The sequence below is a fragment of the Crotalus tigris genome, unplaced genomic scaffold, assembly GCF_016545835.1.
Source record: "Crotalus tigris isolate CLP2741 ecotype Arizona unplaced genomic scaffold, ASM1654583v1 scf7180000018362.2422785, whole genome shotgun sequence".
In the NCBI taxonomy this organism is placed as follows: domain Eukaryota; kingdom Metazoa; phylum Chordata; class Lepidosauria; order Squamata; family Viperidae; genus Crotalus; species Crotalus tigris.
Genome location: NW_024096964.1, coordinates 327,265 through 353,606, shown reverse-complemented (window position 1 = coordinate 353,606; position 26,342 = coordinate 327,265). Strand labels below are relative to the sequence as shown.

General features: G+C 40.4%; 2 protein-coding genes across 4 annotated transcripts; one reads left to right on the top strand and one right to left on the bottom strand.

Moving 5' to 3' along the window:
* The first annotated feature begins 83 nt into the window (after positions 1-83).
* Positions 84-4,906, top strand: MRPS18C (mitochondrial ribosomal protein S18C). The gene is made up of 6 exons (XM_039350839.1): positions 84-270; positions 2,229-2,290; positions 2,778-2,861; positions 4,296-4,353; positions 4,621-4,680; positions 4,758-4,906. The coding sequence occupies exons 1-6, from the start codon at positions 171-173 to the stop codon at positions 4,832-4,834; spliced, it is 441 nt and encodes a 146-aa protein (XP_039206773.1). The 5' UTR covers positions 84-170; the 3' UTR covers positions 4,835-4,906.
* On the bottom strand, positions 4,538-26,342 carry ABRAXAS1 (abraxas 1, BRCA1 A complex subunit). 3 transcript variants are annotated; one of them, XM_039350837.1, is made up of 9 exons: positions 26,205-26,342; positions 16,892-16,982; positions 15,833-15,869; positions 15,005-15,071; positions 13,408-13,601; positions 11,199-11,318; positions 10,564-10,648; positions 9,162-9,273; positions 4,538-6,449 (listed from the first exon to the last, which is right to left on the bottom strand). In XM_039350837.1, the coding sequence occupies exons 2-9, from the start codon at positions 16,920-16,922 to the stop codon at positions 6,064-6,066; spliced, it is 1,032 nt and encodes a 343-aa protein (XP_039206771.1). In that variant the 5' UTR covers positions 16,923-16,982; positions 26,205-26,342; the 3' UTR covers positions 4,538-6,063. The 3 variants fall into 3 exon arrangements, with proteins under 3 accessions (XP_039206771.1, XP_039206768.1, XP_039206769.1); XM_039350834.1 differs by lacking the exon at positions 26,205-26,342 and adding an exon at positions 18,993-19,670; XM_039350835.1 differs by lacking the exon at positions 26,205-26,342 and adding an exon at positions 18,993-19,121 and having other exon boundaries at positions 16,892-16,978.

Below are 26,342 nucleotides of genomic sequence, written 5' to 3'. Positions count from 1 at the left end.
GGAGGATTGGCTAGCCGCTAATGAACTCTATTGGCCGTTGGAGCAACCGCAGTTGAGGCGCGAGAGCTTTTTTTTTTTTCCTTTCTGGAAGCCGGACGTGTTGTGAGAGGGACTTGATTGGACGTTACTTTCCTATCCGGTCTGAACCGGAAGGTTGTAAGGGGAAAAAGATGGCTGCTGTGGTAGGCTTGGTTTCTTTTCCCAAAATTTCGGGAAGGTTTTATTATCTCTTCGCTGCTGTAAGAAACGGAATCTGTGTGCCTGGCCCAGGTAAGCGAAGAACAACCCTGCGGAACCTGCGACGAAGATAATGATAATCTTTTCCATGTGGTGGGCCCATTAATTTAGGATAGAATAGAACAGGGATCTTCAAACTTGGCCCTTTTATGACTTGTGAACTTCAACTCACAGAATTCCTCGGCCAGCGTTCCTAGCTGAGGAATTCTGGGAGTTGAAGTCCAAGTCATAAAAGGGCCAAGTTTGAAAACTCCTGGAATAGAATAACGAAAGAATTCAGGCATTTGAGCAAAGAGATGGGAATTGTTTCAGACACTCATCCCTTCTGATGTGGTTGCCCACCTATGGGGACCCTTGCCCATCAAAAGGAGAGCACCTTAACCACGGAATTATTTCCAGAGAAGCATAACCAACCCCCACATTAGAATACTTTCGGTGCCACCTTCCTATTTTCTCAGGGTTTTTAATTGGCCTTATTATTATAGGTGTCCTCAACTTACAACAGTTCATTTAGTGACTGTTCAAAGTTATAACAGCACAGAAAAAAGTAACACAACCGGTTTTCACTCTTACAGTCATTGCAGTGTCCCCATGGTCACATGATTAAAATTCAGAGGCTTGGCCCCTGACTCATATTTATGATGGTTAGAGTATCCTGGGATCATATGATCAGTTTTTGCGACCTGAGAAGCAAAGTTGATGGGGAATCCAGATTCACTTAACAATCATGTTACTAACTTAACAAATGCAATAATTCACTTAACAACTGTGGCAAGAAAAGTCATAAAATGGGGCAAACTCATTTAACAAATGTTTCACTTAGCAATATAAATTTTAGGCTCAATTGTGGGCGTAACTTGAGGACTACCTGTATTTTGAATGACCACCTTGGCTGCTGTCATTTTCATTTTGCGTTATATTTAATTTTAGTGCATGTGTAGTTACTCAAAGTGTATCTTTTTACTGAAAACTGCCTAGAGATCTTAGGCTATTGGGCAGTTTAAAATAAAAAAATGAAATAATAATTACAGATACTGTATGTAAAAAAGGGCCATATATGAATTTTGGGAATTAATGCATGAAAATGTTTACTTGTTACAATTACCTAGTTTGGATGTTATGAGCCTTTGCAGGAGGTATATCTTGGAATAGAATAATAAAATAGCTTTTGTTGTTAATAGGCTTTGTAAATATGATCTACTATGCAGTTCACAGTATACTTTTTTCTCTGTCCCTCCACAGCTTTTTTTTATATATGACGTACCTTGGACTGATTCAGAAGGGCTGTTCTTACATTCTTTCACATACTACAGCAGCAAACAAGATTATTTTTCAACTATATTGTTTCAATTATGCATTTTTAAATGGCTACTACAACACAGTCATTAATTTGTCCATGAAAGCTATTAGTCAATAACTTTTTTGGAAGCCTAATATGAAGTAAACAGTTTCTGCTGCTATTTTTGGAGGAACAGACATGCCTAATATTGAAACGTAAGCTTTACAAAATCTTAGGCTAGTTTTTAAAAGTTGCCTTCTGACCATCAGCTTGACTGAGGAGAATTAGATCACACTCTATGAGCTTAGCTTCTGTAGTGGAGACAGCTATCAGTACTTCCTCCATCAGTCTGTATCTTTTTAATAATGTTTCTGGAGAGAATTTCTCCCAATATGGCTGGGAGCAGAGCAAGCCAGACCTTCTCTGGTAGACTTCTTACTTATTTGCAGGCTTTTCTTCCACTACCTTGCATGGGATTCCTTTTGTTTAGGATAGCTATCCATATGATTAAATGCAAGCCTGAGTGTCAGCATTTTTGCTAGTTTCAAATACATCATTCATGTGTCCATCTCAGGTTTTTTTTATATTGATGACAAGTTTGTATTTTTGCAGAAGATCAAAAAGGAAAGAAATCTTCAGGAAGTCAGAGCCATTTCTGTTCAGTTCTTTATTTGGCTGATTAGTATATTTTAACATTTGTATTTCTTTTCAGGTAGATCATGGAAACGAGAGAGTAGTTCATATAGTGAACAGGAATCCAATCAAGCAGATATGGTAAGATACTACTACAACATAGTTAAACTCTATGTATTGTTAAATATTTGACACAGAATGTCAGAATATAGTGAATACAGTAAAGTGCTTGTCATATATGTGTTATTATTTTTTTTAAAAAAGAAATCTGGTTGCACTTTCCATAACTCATAGGGACCAATATGAAATATCTATAAATAGAATGGGGATATGTTTCTAATTTCTTCCAGTAAAATTGTGAAAAGTTGATCCTAAATTTAAAGGGATATTGTAGATTAACCCCTTTGAAAAAGGGCATATAGGACATTACAGTTACACCAGTTTGCAACCTCAATATTGTGTCATTGTAGCCAATCTAAATAAAAGTAGTTTTAGCCCTCTTGTGGATTTCCTGGTCTGGTCTATCTAGTGTAGCTGACACAGTTTGGGTGAAAGGATGTCTTTCTTGCTGAAGGACTTCAGAATAGGAAGAGCTGAAAGAAAAATACTAAAATTTCTGTCATTTCAGCCTGTATCGATGGAAAATCCCTACAAGGAGCTTCCTAAAAAGTGTGTCTTATGTGGTGTAACCATTGACTACAAGAATATACAGGTAAATTAATAAGTATTTTAGTTTGATGTTGTGTATACAGTAGTGGCCAAAATTGTGGAAACCTTTTGGGAAAAGTGTACATTTGAGGTTTGATGGTTAATAACACCACTTTTTTGGGAGTAGTACCATAAAATTATATCTCAATGGAAAGATAATTTAATCAAGAATGTAATGCAACATAGTTTGTTCAATTATCTGTACTGTATTCTATGAAAAGCTATAGCCAAATAACCAGAAAAAGGAAGTACAATTTGCTTAGGTTGATATCAGGTAGCTTTCCTTCATCTGATTGTGGCCAATGAGCATGAGTGTTTAGAGAGCCAGTCAGGTGTCCTCTTGTTCTGGCAATGAGCCAATCAGATCACAGTAGGATTCAGTTATTGATGTGTCATGTATTGAAGCTGAGAAACTTGGTGGAAACTTAACCAAAGGTGGCATTTCTACTGTACACTTTTCCCAAGAGGTTTTCACAATTTTGGCCACTACTGCATTATAGGAAACAGCAAAAACATTTTTAAGATTAGGTTGGCCTAGACTTCAACTCCCAGAATTCCTGAGCCAGCCAAGCTGGCTCAGGAATTCTGGGAGTTGAAGTCCATAAGTCATAAAAGAGCCAAGGTTGCCTACCCTTGGCCTAGATACCAGGAGAATGGGAGTTCTAAACCTCCAGTAGGAATGAAAGCTGGCTGGGTGATGGTGGGCCAGTCACTTTCTCTCTTCTGGACCCACCAGCCGAAATTACCTGGTCGATGGGATCCACAGTATACCCTTCTGCTGGTGTGGGTATGATAGGCTAATCCGGGGTAGGCAACCTTGGCTCTTTTATGACTCGTGGACTTCAACTCCCAGAATTCCTGAGCCAGCCATGCTAAGGGGAAAGGGAGTTACTAAGCTGAGCCATGCTGGCTCAGGAATTCTGGGAGTTGAAGTCCACAAGTCATAAAAGAGCCAAGGTTGCCTACCCCTGGTGTATACCGTGGGCATACAGAGTAACAAAGACACATCACTAGAAGCTAAAATCACAAGACTACATCTGATTTACTTTGGCCACATCGTGAATGCAAATTCATTGGAGAAGGCAGTGATGCTAGGAATGATTAGTGGAACAAGGAAGGGCCAGCAAAGAACACACTGGCTTGATAACATCGAACCTGATAGAGGAACATCCAACAACTGAAAGAAGCTGTACTTGAGATGGTAGCATGGAGAGGGCTTGCCTCTAAAGTTGCCAAGTCGGACACAACTAAATGGTTAAAACAACCCAAAGTTATGGTTTTAGATTTTTGAATAAAATATTATGAATTTACACCAACACAGTCCTTTTGTTTAAATAAGTATGAAATATTGTCCAATTGCAAATATTTGCTACCAAAGGTATTAATTTTATTTAATTTTTACTGCTTTGAAGATTTAACCAACTTATTTCTCCAACAGCTTTTATCACAGTTTATTTCTCCATACACCGGTCACATACATGGTCAACATATAACAGGTATGTACAAAAAATACTTATAGCCGAATTTTATCTACTCATATCCAAATCCAATAGTGAAATATTGTTCAGTACTTATAATGTAAGAATTTTAAATAGTTTACACCCATTTTGAGTTATACCGGCCCAAGTACCTGCTTTGTAAAGCAAGGAAGCAGAAAAAAGTTACTTAAAATAATTTTTATTTTTGAAACAAAGGCTCAAAGGAAATTGAGCAATTAGTATTATTGGAATAATTTTTGAAATTACTATTTGTTTGCTTCTTAGGCTTATGTACAAAGAAACAAAAACAAATAGCAAAAGCTATTAAAAGAGCCCATCGCATGGGTAAGTATTATAAAATAGTCATACATTTGGATGATTTATAAAAATATTGTTTGTAAAACTCAATTATTCTGTTACAGGATTTATGTCGGTTATGCATAAGGACCCATTGTTTCGCAATGACCCCAAATTATGTAATATTAAATATCCAGAATAAATTGTATCAATCATGGTTAACCTATTTTTTGTAACTATGTTTATTAGAATGTTAATAAACAAGCTATCAATATGTCCATGAGAAGCCTATTATTTCATATTGTATAGTGAGTAAAAAACGAATTGTGTCCTCAAATATAGCACTATAAGGAGAAAGATGTGTCTCTATAGTGAATATCTGATTGCTTCAACCTATATGGCAGTGATGGCGAACCTTTTAGAGACTGAGTGCCCAAAAACCGCCCCCCGTCCCTGCTCTGCCCTGCCCGCTGGGCCACCCACCACCTCCATGGCCCACCACACATCACCCAGGCAGCCCTGCAGCGTCATGGAGGCTACGACGTCTGCCCGTGCCCCAAAGCATCATCTGCGTGCGACAGGGCGCAAGAGCGGAGTCTTGTCCCTGCTGCCTTGCTACGATGTCCTTGGCTGCGCTGCTTCCCATGGGCCGTGCCCTGGGGTGACTCTCTGGGGGGGGGGCTGCTGGTGAGGAGGGGGCCACGGGAGAAGATGGGGCTGGGGCAACGGTGCACGTGCCCACAGAGAGGGCCCCGAGTGCCACCTCTGGCACGCGTGCCACAGGTTTGCCACCACTGCTATATGGGGCCTTTTGAACAACAACTGTTGCTTCATATACAGGATAGAAAATCAACCTTTTCACCTAAGGATACTGTAATTCTAATTTGAATTAGCATCACTGGGGCTCATTCCTCTCAAATTCAATTTTACTTACACATTTTAGTTCAAATACGTAACAAGGCTGTAGAAATTCTAAGTATTAAAACAGAATGTAAAGTGATAATTGGGAATAGAATTCTTAGGTTTTCTAGGTTTTCTTTTTCACTGCAGTGTTTTGATTGTAGGGCCAAGGCTTCACTTCAAAGCCAGCTTTGATATTTAAAGAAAGTACCATTGCATTCTTAATATTGTTCTTATTAAAAACAACAGATAGGTTCTTTGACTTTGCTCTTTTCTGCTGTGCTCTTTAAGAGAGTTAAGCAATTTAAGATTTAGTGAGGAAAAGCAACCTGAAACTTGTTCCAGGTTGTAAGAATGATGCTGATTTAAAAGGGCGATGTTTTATTTCCAAAACATTGACTCAAGTATTCCATGTATTAATGAAGAGTGCTAATAACATAAGTAGCAGCAATGAGATGAGAATAACAACAACAACAACAAAAACTCTTTGCCACTGGAAGGGATTAAAGAGTTGAAGGCAGTGTATGCCCATCAGGGGGTCACATCTTCAGTTGCTTTGGTGTTACTCCTAACGTTTAATTCTTGGTCATTATTTTCCTGGTCTTCCTGAAATAGTTTTTGATTAAGGTAGAAAGATCGCAGTCTTTTGCATGTCTTTGGCCCGCTTGTGTTCACAATAGCTTTTCGCTTCGTTGTCTGCCTCGTTTCTGCTTCAGGGAAATTACTTTCTTTGATCATTAAAGTTAACTGGTCCGTGATTTTGATGTTGTGGTCAGCTGTGCATTCCTGCTTAGGAATCTGCCTTCCTTTTAAAGTAACCATGCTTGTCTGCAGCCCAGAATTTGGGAAAAAGTGCTGCATAGCTTGACAGAGAAAAAGATTCTCTTTTGGCTCCTCCAAGTAATTTCTATCTTTTTCTAAGAGGAAAAGAGAAAGGAAAAAGTCAGATTAGAGGATATTTTCATTATATGGAAAGGCTGAATATATTAATTAAAAGCAGCATTTTTCCCTTATAGTGAAACAGTTTATTACATGCCCAAATAACAATATAGGGTATATTGTACCAAGGAACTGGATTTCAGATAAAGCTAATTTTTATTTAGTGAGGATGTAGCAGGAATTGCAAAGGGTCACCTCTCCTTATCTTTTTCCTACTGGAATATTCTTATTAGTTGGCAAGACGAATTATAATTTGAATTTAGTTTGTTCAACAATTGACTACAATTTTAATATGCTCTAGAGTAGGGTCCCCAACCTATGGTCCACGGCCCAGTACCAGGCAGTAGCCTGTTGGCCACTGGGCTGCAGGAATAGCTGGTGAGCCCCCCCACTCGTGGTAGTGTCGCTGCATGGGTGCCAATGGCCCCATATTCGCATGCGTGGGGGTGCTAGCACCACCACCAGTGTCACACGAACCTAGTGGCCTGCTTGGGCATGCGCATCTGCAGCCCATTTGCGCAAGCACGCCGCCGCAGGCACACGCAGCTCGCTTGTGCATGTGTGCATGCTAGGGCTGCTGCCGTGCACATGCCCATTTGCGTGTGCAGGCATATGAGCCACACGTGTATACATTTCTCTGCTCCTCCCTTTCCTTCTGGGCCGCCAAGCTGGAAAGGTTGGGAAACTCTGCTCTAGAGATTGAGATTTTAAAAGAATTTAAAATTCTTTTACTAGTTTGTACTTTCCTTAACAAACTAGATTTTATTTTAAATATTTTTCTGATTACATATAATAAGTAGCTAATTTTTAAAGAATGAAATCTTGTTTTATTTTTCTGCCTGGCTAAACATTACAGCACAGTATATACCAGGCCACCCCTTGGTTCCTTTACATTGTTTGTGATATATATACATATGTATGCACACACAAACCCATTTACCATTTGTAAAATCCTTTATTATTGGATAAAAAGTGAAGACCATTGTTTCTGGCTTTTTGTAACATGTAAACCCCTTGTAAAATATAAATGGGTGCTTGTGACAGCCCCATGATGCACCTATTAAATGCCAAGTTTGAACCATGGATGGAGATGTATAAATTAAATGGAAATTATGGCATGCACCGGATCCTCTCTATAAGCCACCTTTTTCTAGTTACAGATAGTCTTCAACTTATAGTCAATCTCTTAGTGTCAGTTCAAAGTTACAACAGACTTCCCCAAAGGTACTTATAACCTGGCTTTGAAGCTCCCTCTCTTGTGGTCACATCACAATATTTTGGTTGCTTGGCAACTAGCTTGAATTGATGGCCAATTGAAGTGTGCTGTAGTCTTGTGACCATGATTTACGATGCTTTATCTCAAAACCGGCTTTTATTTCCAGGTTTTGGCAAAAATGCTCCATAGTGAACAACAGATTTGCTTAAATATCTTGATGCAGTGGCACAGTGGTTCGAATGCAGTAGTGGAAGCTAATTCTGCTGGCTAGTTTGATCCTGCCTCAAGGTTGACTCCACCTTCCATCCTTCTGAGTCCATAAAATGAGGACCCAGATTGTTGGGGGGCAATATGTTGACACCGTAAAACCGCTTAGAGAGGGCTGTCAAGCACTATGAAGCGGTATATAAGTCTGAAGTGCTATTTGCTATGGGTCATTTGCTTAACAAGTACTGCAAAAAATGGTCCGGTCACGTGATGGCCTGCTTTACGGCTATCATGACTTATTTCTCTAACAGGCAGGCTTCATTATAGTTGTAAGCTGAGGATTACCTACACTCTCTTGGGCAGCTATTTGGCAAAATGGCTGGGGCATAACTAGAGAGCAAGTAAAGGAATATGGGAAAGGGCGGGTTATTGTCTGATCCCAATGCTCATACAAGGAATCAAGAATAAAATGTTGTACAAGCAAGTTCAGAAACACGAAGCATTTGTGGCTGACTGGTTTGTCTGTGCTCTAGCCATTCTCTATGTTCACTTACCAAGTTCACTTTTCTTGGTAAAGAAAATGGCTCAGAACTTTTAGGTTATTTTGCCAGACAACCTACAATAATGAACTTTTATAATTGGTATATGCAGCGTCTGTATGCTTAAAAACCAAACCTACTGGATCTCAACATATATGCCACAAAGAAGAGGGAGTCACATTATTAGCCAAACCACCAGAGGGAAGGATGAGAAACAATGGTTGGAAACTGATCAAAGAGAGAAGCAACCTGGAATTAAGGAAAAACTTTCTGACAGTGAGGACAATCAACCAATGGAACAGCTTATCTCCAGAAATCGTGGGCACTCAATCACTGGAGATTTTGTCAAGAAGAGACTAGACATTCACCTGTCTGAGATGGCGTGAGCAGGGGGCTGGACTAGAAGACCTCCAAAGTCCCTTCCAGCTCTATTCTATATATGAACCAGCTTATGAACCAGCTTACTAAACTGGTTATTTTCGCAAACGAATGGTTATCTTTGTAAGTGCTTTATTTAACATCAATAAACAATTTTCAAAATTACAGCTTCTCCATGTTTTGTTGAGGAAAAATAAGGGAGATAACTATGCAGGTCTTTTATACCAAAACCAATAAAGAATGTAGTAACAATGAATTAAGAGAATTCTTCTCTGTACAATCTATTTGTAATATGTTTTAAAGGCCTGAAAGCACAATAAGCTTTTTTTTTTTTTTTTAGGCACAATTACCTGTAGTTTTCTTTTGTTCTTTTTTGCTTCTTATTTCTTGCCTCAGCTGATCTATTTGTGATAACAAATTTTCTACTGATTTTTCACTATCCACTACTTTACTGCACAGATTCTAGAACAAGAGAAAAAGAACACTTCTGTGGAATGCAAGGTTTTTTTGTCAGCAATCAAACATTTTTAAGCATCACTTTCTAGTTCCATATTACCCTAATTCCTATATTTTTCATAGGAATGTGCAATCTTTTTAGCCTGGAGACTGCATAACTACCGTGTTTCCCCGAAAGTAAACCCGCCCCCGAAAGTAAGCCCCAGCTGATTTGGGGGGGTGGTGGCCTAATATAATCCCTCCCCCGAAAGTAAGCCCTACTTAAGGACCTGCATGGACGGCCTGTGATGAGGCGAAGCTGATGGGGGAGGGGGGAATCCCGTATACCAGTTCCTTACCTCCGCCTGGCTTGTTCCGCAGCTTCATGGCAGTGGCATTGGGTCCGATGCACGAGGCAGCAAATGGCCGATTCCGGCATGATGTCCCCATTTGCCTCCAGCTGTGGCCATTTGCCGCCTCGCGTGTTGCACCCAATGCCACTACCATGAGGCCCTCGAACAAGCTGGGCGGAGGTAAGGAACCAGTATACCAGTTTCTTACCGCTGCCCGGCTTGTTCCATGGCCTCATGGCAGCAGCCAGGAGGCAGTAAATGGCTGGTTTCGGCATGATGATGCTGTTTGCCGCCTCACATATTGCACCCAATGCCACTGCAATGTGGCTTGGCTGAAAGCAGCCATGGAACAAGTGGGGCAAGTTTCCTCCTCACCTGCCCATTCAGCTACAGCTTTGGTGGCTGTAGAGAAGAGAACTTTGTAGCTCTGCCTACAGAGCCACCAAAGCAGCAGGTGGAGCATTGGAGGCTCGGGGAGGGAGGTGCTGAAGTGGGCGGTTGGGCCATTGGCAAGAGCAACGCGTCTGAGCGGAAAGGGGCCCCGGAACAAGTGGGGCAGGTAAGGAAAGAGATCCCCCCAAAAAATCCTCTCTCCCTCCAGAAATTGCCTTACTTTCCTTACCTGACTCCAAGCCCCGTGCTGTTTCTCCTTTGCGATCTGCCACCACAGCGTACAAGAAAACAAAGAGTTTTTTGAGGGGAAAAAGGGTCAATCAATTCGTGAGAAGTTGGAATTGATTGACCTTTTTTCCCCCAAAAAAACCCTTCGTTTCCTTGCACACGGCAGTGGTGGATCGTGAAGGAGAAACGGCACGGGGCTGGGAGTCAGGTAAGGAAAGAAAGGCAATTTTGGGGGGAGCGAGGATTTCTTTCCTTACCTGCCTCATTTATTTGACAATTAACAATTGTCTTTCAAATTTTCTACTGCTGCTTAAAAGTTTCAAAATTGGTATTCACAACTTACCTTTAGTTCTGTCTGCAAAGTAGAATACATTTCATTAATCTTATGAACCTCTTTTAGAGACCCATCTTCATTAAAGAATTCTGACCTTTGATACAAAAAAATAAAAAAACTCCTAGCATGTACTATTTTTATCTGTTATTTTCAGAAAATACAGTATTGAAATGTAGATATTTCAAAATGTAATCATAAGATTTACAAACCCTTAATTCTAGCAATCTTAAGCAACTTTATCTGTGTTTTAAACTCAAGTATTCAATGTACTACAAATGAGTTTACAGCAAAACTGCTGAGAAAAGAACAAAAAGTTGGACACTGAAGTAGAATGTAAAAACAGCAACTGGGGATGTTTTCATGCTCCAGTACCAAAAGCCACTGAACTGAAAAATAAAACTGAAAAAATCAAGGCAAGATAAAGGATTGTTAAGTACTTTATGGTTTAGAATATTCTGAAGGGAAGCACAGCTGAAAACTCTGAACAGTTTTCTTCTCACATAGCACGGATGTTTTAGAATACGTTGACCAAATCCCACTGATACGGGCAATAGGGAACATTTTCTTTAAGCTAGTCTGAAATCAACCTAAAGTATAACTGAGAATACCATACTGTAAAAAATAGGAGAGGGCTGTTTTCCTACCTGTGTTCTGCGATCACTTTATAAAGGCCCGAAGAGATACAGGAACCGGACACAGTTCGATAACCTTGCTGTTCTGCCATTCCTAGATTGGCTACAACTAAGGGCACTCTCTGAAAAAGTCTACAGAAAACCCAAATACATCATTAGAGATAATGGAGGTTTTATTCGTTTTTTTCTGCTGCAGATGACAAATGTGCCATTTTGCTATTTATCTTCAAGGATAACGGGACTTTAAAGGAAGAGTACCGTAAATTCTGGCGTATAAGACGACTTCCGCGAGCGCTGAAATCGGCGCCAAAGACGGGGGTCGTCTTATACGCCGAGTCGTCTTATACGCCGGAAAGACCGGTAGTTTCCGGCGTATAAGACGACGTTCTAGGAATGCGGCCCGGCTATAAAGACGGGGGTCGTCTTATAAGCCGGGTCGCCTTGTACGCTGGCATTTACGGTAGGTTGACATGTGAGATGCAGCTTATGCGGAGTCCTCAACTTACCACAGTTCATTTAGTGACCGTTCAAAGTTGCAACGGCGCTGAAAAAAGTGACTTATGACCGTTTTTCACACTTAATGACCACTGCAGCATCTCCATGGTCACTTGATTTATATTGGGATGCTTGAAAACTGACTCACGTTTATGACAGTTGCCGTGTCCCCGGGGTCATGGGATCCCCCTTTGCCACTTTCTGACAAGCAGAGTCAATAGGGAAGCCAGATTCACTTAACAACCATGTTACTAATTTAACAGGTGCATTGATTCACTCAGCAAATGTGCAAATAAAACGGGACAAAACTCATTTAACAAATTTCTCACTTAGCAACATAAATTTTGGACTCAATTGTGGTTGTAAGTCAAGGACTACCTGTCCAGATAAAATGGTCAGGGGCTGGAGGAGAGGGGAAATGTAATCTGAGGCTATAGACTGGGGGAGGTGTGTGTGTGTGTCTCCAAACCTGGTAACTTAAAATACTTGTGGACTTCAATTCCCAGAGTTCCTCAGCCAGCCATGCTGGCTGGGGAATTCTGGGAAAGTCCACAAGTCTCAAAAAGTTGCCAAGTTAGGAGACCCCTGTTATAGACAGATAAAATAACTTTTAAGCTTTATTTCATCATTTTACAATTTTAATTTTTGTAAGAATCAGTTGATTAATGTTGCCAGAGATGATGAAAGTAAAATATGAAATTTTAACTGAAATGAATAATTTTCGTTATAATAGGATAGTGGTGGCGAACCTTTCAGAGACCGAGTGCCCCAAAACTGGCCCTGCCCCAGCTCCACCCCCTGCTATTCCCCCACACCATCCCCCACTCCGCCTGCCCACAGGGCCACTCACCGCCTCCAGGGCCCACCACAGATCGCCCAGGCAGCCCAGCAGCGCCATGGTGGCCACGCCCTCTGCCCGCGCCCTGCAGCATCAACTGTGCGTGATGGGGCGTGAGGGCAGTCTTGTCTACACTGCCTGGCTGCCATGTCCTTGGCTGCGCTGCTCCGCGTGGGCTACGCTCAGGGGCGACTCCTCCAGGGGGGCTGCTGGTGAGGGGGTCGCGGGGGGAGGCGAGCAATGGCACATGTGCCCACAGAGAGGGCTCCGAGTGCCGCCTCTGGCATCCACTGTAATAGGATGTCTTTCAAATTTCAAACGGAATTCATAGAGAGAATCTAAAGTTATCCTGGGGGGTGGGTGGGGGGGGGATGAGCTTTGCCTTCAAGTCAGCGTTGATTTCTAGTGACTGCCTGGACAAGTCTGTCCAGGTTTTTTTGGTAGAAGTGTTCTGCCCTTGTTTTCTTCCTAGGGCTGAGAGAGAGTGACTGGCCCAAGGACACCCACCCGGCTTTATGCCCAAGGAAGGATTAAAACTCATACTCTCTCTGTTTCTAACTTGGTGCCTGCACTGATCTGGTTCTCTTACCTTGAGATACACAGTATTAATCCCAGATCATGCTACTGTAGCGGTCCCCAATCTTCTGGCTTTGTGGACTGGCGGGGGGGGGGAGAGGGGATGGTTCCATGTGAGCATGTGTGTGCATGCTCACCCAAGCAGAGCTGTGCTCACACACCACTTCCGTGGCCTTGTTCCGAATAGGCCACATTATTGGGCTGCAGTCCGAGGGTTGGGGACCCGTGTGCTATTGCACTGGAACATGTTATTTCTGACCGGAATGAATATGTAACTGAATGAAAAGAAATCGTGCAAGATTTGTTACTTACCCTTCTTGTGGCTTATGTAAGGCATATTCAAATTTGTAAGTGGCTGAACTTGAAGAGGTTACGTTGGAAGTGAGTAACAGGAACACAAGACCCTGGTTTGATAAGTGTGACTGTAAGCGCTGGTGAAGAAGCTGTTCTCTAAACGTCATTGTCTGATCAGTATTACGCCTGAGCTTGTACCAACCTATCACATTCTGAAAAACAAAAGGGCATTCTTTAAAAAAAAGCTACACAGAAATGTGTTATTACTTTCAAAGTGAACATGAAGCAAAAGAATCACAATTAACATTTTAACCCATGAGTCAGCACAAGAACTAATAATACAGCTGGGATAAATGAAAACCAGTAATTATATCTACCACAATCTTTCAAAGAAATCCACAAAAGTTACTGGCTCTAAAAAAATGTACTAATTTGTCTAGTTGGCTATTTATATTTTGCAATTGAGTATGTATGTATTTTGAGTACATTGAATATATATACAGTATGTCTGCTTTCTTTCAATCTATTTATATGGCTGCTCATCTTTCAACAGCGACTCTGCATCTTACCTACAATCTTAAAAACTGAAAATGCAAAATAAACAAGAGATTAAAAAACACGGCTAATGGCTAATAAGTTTCAAAACAATTTGTTGCATCATATAAGGAACTGACTCATATTTAGCCCCAGCTTTTATGCCTGCCTTTATTTTAATAAGCCTGGTTATAATTTCTAATTATTTTCAACAATACGTATTTCAAGGTCAGTGTTTTCCTTTTATATATATACATTTTAACTTAAATTCTAACTTAAAAAAGAAAAATTATACACATACACACGACAAAAATTCAGCCAAAGGAATATAATGGTAATGGGTGACAAGAAGCTTGTAAAAGTATACAGTCTTCTAAAGAGTACATTTCTTAGTCAGTGTTAATTCAGAAATACCAGTAGTTAAATACAGGTAGTTGTTTGTTGTCTTACAACACTTTGTTTAGTGACTGTTTGAAGTTACGATGGCACTGGAAAAAGTGACTTATGACTGTTTTTCACATTTACAACCATTGCAGTATCTCCAACGTCACATGAATAAAATTCAGACACTTGTCCATTGACTCATTTTTATGATGGTCGCAGTATCCCGGGGTCACGTGATCCCCTTTTGCGACCTTCTGACAAGCAAACTCAATGGGGGAGCCAGATTCATTTAACAACCGTGTTACTAACTTAACCACTGCCATGGTTTGCTTAACAAGTGTGACGAGAAAGATCATAAAATGGGGCAAAACTCACTTAGCATCTCTCTTACCTACCAACAAAAATTTTAGACTCCATTGTGGTCGTAAGTCGAAGATTACCAGCAAGCTCCATTCCATAATCAAAGTACAAAAATTCTGACAACAGTGTCCAATATAATTCCCTTTGAGGAAATTTGTACAAAGAGACCCATTATCTGAAATTTTAGGGATATATATTTGGGAACAAGACCCACTGACCTTGCTGAGACAATGTTACTTATCAACTCCTAATCGAACCATATCAATCAATCATGCCATGGAGAACTGGGGATGTCTAAATAAAATTGTTTCTGAATACGCTAATAAATACAAAATACCTTTTTGCACCCTGACAATATTTTCTTCAGTGTTGGTTTATTCAGTTCTCCAGCAGCGTTGTAAAAGCTAAAAATGATGAAAGGGAAAGAATAGAAACACTGAATTACATATATTTGCAGTCAGTATTTTTTAGTAAATGTTTGTTTCTAGTCATTTTTTTTTCCTGAGACTTCCATAGGAAATCAAAAATAAAAATAAATACAGAAATCAAACGTTTTGGCCTTGGGAAGTAGACAAAAATCATAAATCATAAATGTTTCTTTTCCCTACAAAATTATTGAATTACAATTATGTTTGGCGAAAGTAAAATGTTAGCTATATGCATGTTTTTGTACGGCTGATTTGCAGAGAGATAAGGGCCAATATCATAAAATAACCCCTGTCACTCTGTTTAATGTGGTTGAAAAATAATAAATTGACTATTGGCTGCATTGTAAATAGTTTTATAGAACCTGTGGGTATACCCTTGGAATACCATATTAATCACAGCAAGGGGAAAGTTAATTTAAAATGTAAGATTTTGCAAATTAAATGGAACTCACTTCCACATAGAACTCATATTACTCTCAGTCAAGTTTATATTGGAATAATCTACAAGATTGCAGTTTCCAGTTTCCTTTCTTGACACTTCTGTTCTTAGGATCCCGTTACATGGATATGAAGCTCTCAGTGCAAACAGGTGCTGCCCTTTAATTTTTCGATGAACTTCTTGAGACTATTCTGCAGATGTGATTCTAATTCACAATCACAGCTAATTCTACCCTCCTGCACTTTTTAAATGTGCCATCTTATGTTTTATAAAAAGATGAACAATTTTTTTTACCTACCTGAAGAGTTGATAACATGGAATGTGCTTTTGTATATCTGAAATAAAGTAACATTTTATATTATCTGTTTCAGAAAGTGTAATGTAGACATGCTTCTGTTATGTTCTTAAATTATTTAAAATAAAAGTTCTGTATGATTCATACATTGTTCATTACATGGCTTTTTGCATTATAACTATGTGAGATTTGTAAATCCTGGAAAAATCATTTAATTCAATATTTCATGGAACACTTTTCGGTTTTTCTACTAAAAGTGCAGATGAGCTAAAATTCGTATTGTCAAGAAGCTTTGGAAGAACAACATGTGGCCAGATTTTTGGAACATTAAAATTAATTTCAAAAATTAATGATAATCTCCATTTATGGGGATAGTGGCAAATTTAAAGACCTGGACAGTTTTTCATAGCGTAGAACCAGTGCTTTTTTTCTAAAAAAAAAAAAAAAAAAAGGTGCCTGAACTCACACATGTCATACAACTTGCCTTGCCTACTCTACAAAGTTCCATCCAAAAAGGGTGGTGGGCATTCTATGAGAAAAAAAAGCCCTGCATAGAACAAACCCATTTGTATCCTTCCTTTTATAGTTCTTACAAAGCAGGGAAATTAAAGACCTTTTGGAATAATTTCAGAAATAGGAGGAAGATATAGGAAATTATATGTTATGGGAAATATTATTGTGATCCGTTTTGTTCCTTCTGAAAGCTATAGTAAAATAGCACATATTCCCATTTTATTGGTACTATATATAGATTGTATGGTCTTAGAAATCTAAGGCGGCAGATGGTGGAGGTAGAGGGAAACCTTGCAAAATTTATTTAAGTGTGCAAAATCTTTCATTCACATGTTAAATAAATATGCATCTGAGCTACGCCTTCTGCTGTAAGTAAAATGGACCCTTTGAAGCTTGCAACAGTGGTGTTTCAAGCTAAAGGTTATACCAAAATGCTGGAAACAAGTTTTTGCACTTTGAAATCAGATGTTCCCAAAGTTTTATGCCTGAAATTATTCAAAAGGGAATTATTTCGCACTCCAATATTCCATAAATTCGTGTATAACTTACCAATTGTATACACAACCTCAACATCATCCATCTGAGAGTCGGTAATGCTGTTTTTGGCTTCACCTTTCACATCTCCAAGAAGAAAACCTTCCTTTGTGAGCAAAAGGGAAACGTGTGTCAAACCAAGACCATATTAAGAAATCCCAAGATTCAAATTCAAATGTAAACCTTGATTTTTTAAAAAAAAAATGCTGAAAAGACAACTTAAAAGACAGCGATCTGTGATAGAATAGCAGGCTGCTAACTTTCAAAAAGATGACACATACTTTTTTCCTAAGTGTCTTGCTCTCTCTTTTACTTCATTTTATTTCTTTTGACATGAAATAAAATTGGAAGCAAGAGTTAAATTATTTTATCCATGTATAGGCTTGAGAGCCAAGCAATTGAAATGAGGATTCACTAACAGATTTTGGTTAATAATTTTAATATTTTTTAGAAAGTAAACATTGTTTATTTAATATGGAAAAATACATATGTATTATTCAATATGAATAAACAATTCATTTAAAGCAATAAGGTTCAGAAACAAATGCCCAGTCATCAAATATAAATTCTTAATCCTACCCAATATTTTAAACTCTCCTTCATGCAGATGTAATATTTATCAGAGGTACAGACCAGTTGCTTAGCAACAGTTTGAAGTTATGATATACCCCCAAAAGCTAGTTATGACAGATTTCTAACAGCTGCGCACACCTTTGAAGTCAAATTACTACATTTTGGGCACTTAGCAACTAATTCACCTTTACCATTTTTATTTATTTCTTGACAGTGTCCAGTTTTTTCAGCCAGTTTTCAGGGGAAAAAGTGCCCATTAATACATTGATTCACTAAACAACTACTTCAAAAAAGTCATAAAATCAGGTCTGGTCATGTAAGTGACTATCATAACTTAGGATGGAAATTCAACTGGGTTAGAATAACTGGGTTCCATTCAGTTATAAATCAAGGACTATTCGTATTCAGAATCAGTCAAACTACTTACCGTACATTGTTTTCATGAAGTAGTCTATAAGGGGGTTGCAGTAATGAAAAGCAAAAAAAGTATTTTAACTTTTGCAAACTAACCAGTGGGTGATACCTGACAGTGTGTTCCTTATAATCTCACTTGGTAATATTTCAGAGTCAAAGCATCCTGTGTACAGTCTTCCCTGTCAGGCGTTCTGGGTAGATCAACTATACATGCCTGACACTTTAATTCATTCTATTTTCTTTTACATTCCCCCAATTTATAGGATAGGATCATCTACATTTATTCTTCAGCTGTGTAAATCAAGCTTTTAGGAGGTGAGGGATGAGTGAGGCATACAGGGCCACAGCTAGGAAAACCCGGGACTCCTACGACGTTACGGAAGTCAACAAGTCAATGAAACAAACTGGAGTCTGTCTCTTCACTCGGAAGAGTTTACGCTGGCAGAGGCTGTACACTTGAGCATTTGAGGAGAGGGAAATTCAAAATAATACTGCATCCAGCAGCTACAGAAAACAGAGCAAGCCAACTTTGCTCACAGCGGGAGATCTTAATATTAACATGGATGCCACGTGCAGGCACGAACCAATCCACCTCAGATTGGAAACAGCCGCGCAAGATGTTCCTAAGGCGGTGCGCGCATTCAATTTTTGCAACAAATCCCGGATCCGTTTGCAGCAACTCTTGGGCTCTGCTCTGGATTGGAGCCGAAGCTCCTAGGTGTTTGAAAAAGCACCTTTTCAGAAAACTCTTAGGATTCCCAGCCAGGGCGGCCAAGTCTGAAGCAACTATTGTACTATAGTGGAGCATCGAGGATCTTGGATTAAGACCAGGCAGATCCCAATTCAAATCAAGACTCAACCTTGATTGGGCTAGGCGCGCTTCTTCCCACCTACCGCGCAGGGTTGTTGTGGGAACCCATAGTAGGAAAGAACCGTCTGGCGTTCCTGGAGGAAAGAGACGGCTGAACTCCGCCATTTCCCCCCAATCCAATCCAAAATCATCGGGGGACAACACTTTGGGGAAATGCCAGCGGGGTATCGGGAGCAGCCCATCCGGCTCCAGACGAAATGAAACTGAAACTAAGCCTCGCCACCCGAAGAAGACACGAGCGGGGGGCGCTTTACGTACCGAATCTGAGTCGGTGCTGAGGTGGTGGAAAGCGAGGGCGCCGAAGAGGAAGCCCGGCAGCAGCGCCGTCGTGCTCTCCCCCTCCATCCCCAGCGGGGCGCCTTCCCCGGGGTCTCTCCGACGGCTGGGCTGGCGCGATGGAGGAGGAGGACGACGACGACAGCCCCGCTGGGAGGAAGGACGGAGCAACAATGGCCGCGCCCGGCCCGCCAGCGAGGAGGCGAGCGCGCAGAGACCTCTAGCGCCCAGAGGGAGCGCGGCACTGCGCCCCGCCGCCTTTGCGCGCCGGTGGGGAGGAAGGCGCCGCTGGCCCTCCGCGCCCCGGTTCGCGCTTGGTCCGCGGCCCCCGATTTGCATCCACCGCGGGAGACCCCGCTTCGACCCCGTCCTTGGTTCGGCTGCGCTAAGGCAACCCCGCCAACCCACGGTTAACCGGGAAAACCATCCTTCTCTGGAACGGTAGACCTTGATGGAAAAAAAGAACCATCGTGGTTTGGCGCGCGAAGCGGTGAAGGAGGCAAGTTACGAGGACGAGGGGGCGCGAGCAAGAATAATTTTAAAGGAGGCAAGGAAGAACGAAGGACAGTTGGTCCTCGACTTGCAGCCGTTCGTTTAGTGACCAGTCATAGTCACAACGGCACTGAAAAAGAGGATCTATATGATCGTTTTTCACACATATCGACCATTGCAGCCTCCCCATAGTCAGGTGTTCAAAATTCGGATGCTTGGCAACTGGCTCATATTTATGACTATTACAGTGTCCTGGGGTCATATAATGTTGCGACCTTCTGACAAGTAAAGTCAGTGGGGAAGCCAAATTCACTTAACAACCGTGTTACTGACTTAAAATTGCAATGATTCACATAACTGCCAAGAAAGGTCGTAAAATGGGGCAAAACTGACACAAACGTTTCACTTAGCAACATAAATGTTGGGCTCAATTGTGTTCGTAACTCAAGGACTATTAATATTAAACGGGTTTTAAAGCATGTTATTTATCAGGCCGCTGTTTAATGGGCCTTCCCTCTTTCCCCAAGAAAAATCCACTGAGGGTCTTTATTTTAATCCCAACTTTATTATTTTAAAAAATAACTTAAGGTAATGAATATACCAAACACTCCTTCCTGCTCCTGTTTTCCACAGAACAACAACCATGTGAGGTAGGTTGGGCTGAGAGAAAGCGACTGGCCCAAGGTCACTCAGCCAGCGGGACTAAAACTCATTTTCTTCTAAGTTTCTAACTTAGGTTTTGTATCCCTGTTCTATATTGATTTGATTGTGTTGAATTTGGGGCGAAAAGCATAGCGACGACAGTCACTGACAATCCAGAATTATCCTTTTCAGCTGTTACAAGTGAACAGGCTGCGTATTATGATTAATATGACTCAGAATATGACTCCTCATGCAGTGTTAGGGAATGAAGGTTAGAAAAATATTTATAAAGTTCATGATACAGCAGAGAAGAAAATATGGCTCAAGAAACAGAGAATACAACTTTTTCCTAGACTGTCCGATCTGAAACTGATGGTGTAGAATTTTACATTTGTCTATCATTTGCCTGAACAGAGTAAGCAAGCATGTCCAGAAATATATAGTCCAGAGCTACTTTTATATCATGCCAATTTTCTATGTAGAGTTTTACTTTAAATCTATTTGGTGATGTTTCTCTTGCAGTTGTAAATGCCTCAGGCCTGTTACATCTAAACCCTTAAATTTTGCTGATTCCTCACGCTGAACTCATTGGCTGGATTTGTGCAAGCGCTAAAGTAGAAGATTGTTTTGGGCTTCACTGTGGTCTGCAATGTGGGTCAATTTTTAATCTGAATGTGTTATATGAATCCAACTCATTGGATTAAATAACCCAGCACATGAGTTATTCTAGTGACTGGAAATGCATCAGCTTTGGACCAGAGATGGTCAAAATTTAAGTTAAGATGGCAGACACAGCTGTATGTTTGTACCCCCACGCATTTCATATGCAGCTCTCTATTGCCATCAGACTTTTAAAAGATTCTTAGGGTTTCCATATTGGATTTTTGTGCAGTCCATAGTGCATAACATTTTCATAGAGGTGAATGAAACTGTTCAGTAGAGCTTATACACAAATTAAATTGGCAAAAAATTTGGAATCTATAAAAACACCTTGGGGGGGGGGTGTTGATGCCTGTCTGAGCTAATCCTTGAAGTTTTCTTATCAAGATTTTCATTTCATTTTGCCAGTGTTAACTGAAGCCTGAGAGAAAGTGACTGGGCCAAAGGAACCCATTTGGTTTTTGTGCTTATCTGTTTTTCAGCCTGGTTCCTTAACCACTACATGAAACTAGGTCTTAAAAATACATTATAAATTACTAATAAACTTGTGGGGAAATGCGTTTCATTGAAGAAAAGCAACTAAACAAACAACAATGATGTATAAAACTAGTTTAACATTAGAACTGGGGTCCCTGTGTACCCCTGATTTTGCATGATTACCACATACATGAAAATGAATTTGTTGAGAACAAAATACAGCATTAATATCTAATTTTGCAATAGAACTGCAAAATTCTGCAGAATAGAGAGGAATGTCTTTAAAATTAGCTTATGTATTATGCCTCTATGATAGGATAATATTTTATAATTTATCATGTGGATTAGGTTTTAAATAATTTATAGGTAGTTCTCAACTTGCGACCATTAGTTTAACCACTGTTTGAAGTTACAATAGTGCTGAAATTTTTTTGACTATGACTGGTTTTTGCATTTAGGTCTCTTGCAGTATCCCTGTGGTCGCATGATCAAAATTCAGGTCCTTGGCGCTTTCACCATGTATTGACCATAGTTGCAGTGTCCTCAGTAATGTGATCACCATTTGTGAACTTCCCAGCCAACTTCTGACTGGGAAGTCAATGGGGGAAAGCTGGATTTGTTTAGCAGCTGCAAGGTTTGCTCAATGACCACAGTAAAAAAATAAAATTGAGTGTGACTCACTTAATGACTGCATTGTTTAGTGAAGAAGATCCAGTCCCAACTATGGTCTTAAGTCCAGGAATCCCTATATTTATTTGAAAAAAAAAAGTGCCGTATAACCCACCTTCTCTTTTCATATAAGTAGACTCTTCTGGAGTTACATATGCGGATTTAGGAAAAATGGGCAACTAATCTATTTAGTATGATCATATTTTTAGGAAATGTTTTTACATGTGATTTCTTTGAAATGATATCCCTTGATATTTAGTGGAGAAAGGAGCATAGAATTTCCATCTTCCCTCGGTGGAAGGTCATTGGGAGGCTAAATTCTGGAGCACAACAAGAAAATCTGTGCCACTGAAACAGGAAAAAAAAGGGCCAAAGTACAGATATAACTGCTTGTTTAGTCAGCATTTTATGCTAGCTTAGTTTAACAACCAGTTATATTTTGATGAGGAAGCAGGTAAGTGTACAAGTAATGAACTTTAGCATCTTCAGTGGCAGAGTTTTGCTAACAACTGTATTTATTAAAAACTATCCAGATTAGAAGCATTCTTTTGCAATGTACTAGAAATCTTACAGTCTAAGATAAAGCTCTTAATAGATGTTGGCCTTGTACTTTTTAATGTTCTGCATGTAGAAATAATGCATCTGAGGCTACTCTTTGCCTTTTTTGTGTTGCTATGTGCCTGTATTTTATTCATCAGACGGCTTGCAAATTTCTATACACAGTTCTGAAGTCCTGAAACCTCTGACTTGTCCATTCCCTGGAGGCCTCAAGTCACCCAGAACAAGATTGCTGGACATCCATCTGCAGATGCAACAAAGGCAGGGAAATGCTGCTGCTTTATCACCCTTACTCTTGCAATATATTCTTAATATTGGCTCTAACTATTAACACTATTACTGGCATTCTCCAGTAACTCTCCAGGCATCTTTTTATCTGCTTCTCTTTCAGAGCTTCTATATAGGTCCTCGACTTAACGACCACAATTGAGTCCAAAATTTCTGTTATTAAGTGAGATAGTTGTTAAGTGAGTTTTGCCCCATTTTACGAACTTTCTTGCCACAGTTGTTAAGTGAATCCAGTGCTTTTTTTGTAATAAATAAATAAATAATAAAAAAAGGTGTTGGAACTCACACATGTCATACTACCCGCCTTGTCTACCCTACAAGGTTCCATCCAAAAAAAGGTGCTGGAACTCCGTTCTGGGTGTTCTATGACAAAAAAACCCCTGAGTGAATCACATGGCAGTTGTTAAGTTAGTAACACGGTTGTTAAGTGAATCTGGCTTCTCCATTGACTGCTTGTCAGAAGGTCACAAAAGGTGATCACATCACCCTGGGACACTGCAGCCATTCATAAATATGAGCCAGTTGGCAAGCATCCAAATTTTGATAAGTGACCACGACAATGCTACAATGGTTGTAAGTATGAAAAATGGTCATAAGTCACTTTTTTCAATGTTGTCGTAACCTTGAACGTCACTAAATGAATGTAAGTCATAGAGTACCAGTACACCAAGGAATGTTCTGGGATCCACAGGTGTAAAGTTGACCCACCTGGGCCTTAGGTCAAACCCAGAAGCAAGCTCCCTCTGTAACTTAATTGGGTCTATTTATGAACCAGAAATCAGTTGAGGAACAGACTTAGCCCTAGTATTTCTTTAATGTAACTTCTCCTAGAAGTTAATACCTTAATACTAAGGATAGGCTTCCCTTTCATTTTGAACCCAGATTTATGTTTCTCAAAGCTTAGTTTCCATTTGTTTCTATGGACTTGAAGAAAAGTTTGGTAGCCCTTCCTGTCTTTGACAAGGGCAGCTGCTTAGCAGAGTGAAATCTGATCTACCCTGGAAAAATATTTGCCAAGGAGAGGTAGCTTTTCTTCCATTTCTCTCCCTAGTTTTTCTGAAACAAAGGTGCAAGAAAGATGCATATGAATATGATTGGATCAAACAATATGGCAGTAGCGATTTGATCTTCATAGCTTTTCCTTTTCAGTGAGGTTGGATTTTTATTTCTAGGGATGAAAGTATCACTCATTTTCTCAATTTTACCGTGAATGAGAAATAATTTGCAGGGTTCTCTTTAGAGCAGGGCTCTTCAACAGGTGGTACACGTACCACTTGTGGTACATTAACAAGTGGCAGGTGGTACACAGCCCTGCCTAGCCAAGTGTAATGGGGGAGGGAAAGAGCCAGCGCAGGCAAGGACTTACTGTGAGAGAGTCCTCTGGAGCTACAGAGTGGCTGGGACGAGGCAAAGGGCCCAGGCTCACTTCTGTCTCACCCTTCCCCATGAGAAAGTAGGAGGAGGGGAGCGAAGACAGGAGAGGCTATAAAAGGCGGCAGTTTGGGGGAGGGAGAGGGAGCGAGAAAAAAACAGCAGCAGCCTTGGGAGGTGGTACTCGAATATTGCCATATCCTAAAAGTGGTACAATCGGTGAAAAGGTTGAAAAGCCCTGCTTTAGAGAGAGGACTGCGGAGATTTAAAGGCCTAGAAGATGCTGCCTTTATACAGCCACTTGGCAAGAGATTTTTCACCATTCTCCTAAACTTAGGAATCGCCAGATTTCTTGAAAGGAAGCCAAAGTGATGGAATTGACTGATAAGGATCAAACATGGCCAAAGTCTGGGTTGTGTGGCAAACTCATGCAGGTTCATTTAATGTACTAACTAAGCCGGGAATAAAGTTTTATAGACTAACATGGAAGTTTACCTAATTCAAAACCAAACCATGTCATGGCTTACAGGTTGATTTATGACAATTAGGACCAGAATTTATGTTGCCAAGTGAGTCACACCTGATTTTTGCGATCAAAAATATTTTTTGCCATCATTTTTGTTGAGCAAATCGTTGCAGTTGTTAATTCAGGGGTCTTCAAAACTTGGCCCTTTTATGACTTGTGGACTTCAACTCCCAGAATTCCTCAGCCAGCGTGTCTGGCTGAGGAATTCTGGGAGTTGAAGTCCACAAGTCACAAAAGGGCCAAGTTTGAAGACCCCTGTGTTTATTGAATCATGTGTTTGTTAAGCAAATCTGGCTTCTCCCATTAACTTTGTTTGTTGGAAGCCAATTGAAAAGGTGGCAGATGGCAGTCACAGGACCCTGGGATACTGCAATCATTGTAAATACACACCAGTTGCCAAATACGCACATTTTGATTACATGACTGGGGATGCTGTATGTCACTTTTTTCTGTGTTGTTGTAACTTCGAATGGCCACTAAATAAATGATTGTAAGTTAAGGGCTACTTGTAACCCATGTGACTTCCTAAATTTGCCTTTTACTTAAGAGTTGTGAACCTGCGTGATTCTCAGGAGTTTATCAACTTTCAGTATAACATTATAAAAGAATATTGCTCAGACAGCTGTACAGATTTAGATGATTATACTTTGGTATTAAACTTAATATAACTTATTCATATGACTGGGTGCTGCAAGGAGATGATCGTGGGTCCCCCCCCCCAAAAAAAAACACTTTAAGGAATATTGAGCAAGGGCTAAAATTTCCTACAAACCAACATACACAAAAGGGAATTTGAATGCACGAGAATTAAATCCATTTAAGTTAACTTAAGCCTCTGTCATGACACAAATTGCAAATTGCATCAAATGTATGACACACACAACTAATTCTGACGTCCTTGTGGTTTTGGCTGGATGACACTATTTGCTCATAAAGTACTGCACTTTGCAGCATACCTAAAAGTATGCTTATTTATTTCAGTGCTTATTTAAATGTATGAGCCATTAATTCAAAGTGCATGAAATACTTAGGCTCTGTCTCAGACTCCGATTATTGAGAATGTTTAGAAATTCTACAGCTGTTTACTGCACATGCTTATCCACAGTTAATGGTGGGTAATTTAATTTTAGGGATTGCCTCTGGCCTAGGCGAAGGCTGGCACATCTGGGCTGTAAACACTCCAATAAAGGAGAATATTTGTAGCTCAGGGTTGAAATGAGAGGTCCTTAATGCTCTCCGAGCTTGGTTATTTTCTTGCAGATGTTTCAGGATCCAAACTGATGATGTTACTTACCGGTAGTTTGGGTAATGAAATGTGTGCAAGAAAACAAGCTCAGAGACCACCAGGGACCCGTGTAAGCAGTTGGATGACTACTAGATGGGAATAAAGTTTCTTCCACCTCCTTGCTCCCATCTTATACTATAGCCATCCGGATTTTGCAGCCCTGCCTGTGCGAATTCCAGGTTCAGTCCGGCAGGCACTCAACCCGGATCGAGTAGCAAATACGCACAATTCCAGAACAGCCCTGCCGCCACAGACTCCTCCTTCCCTCCGCTATTCAGGCCGATCTGTTTCTCCCAGCGTTCGCTTGCATCGAGCTGAGCGCACAATGCCGCCGTGGGCGAACAATGGAAAAGACGGCGCCGGC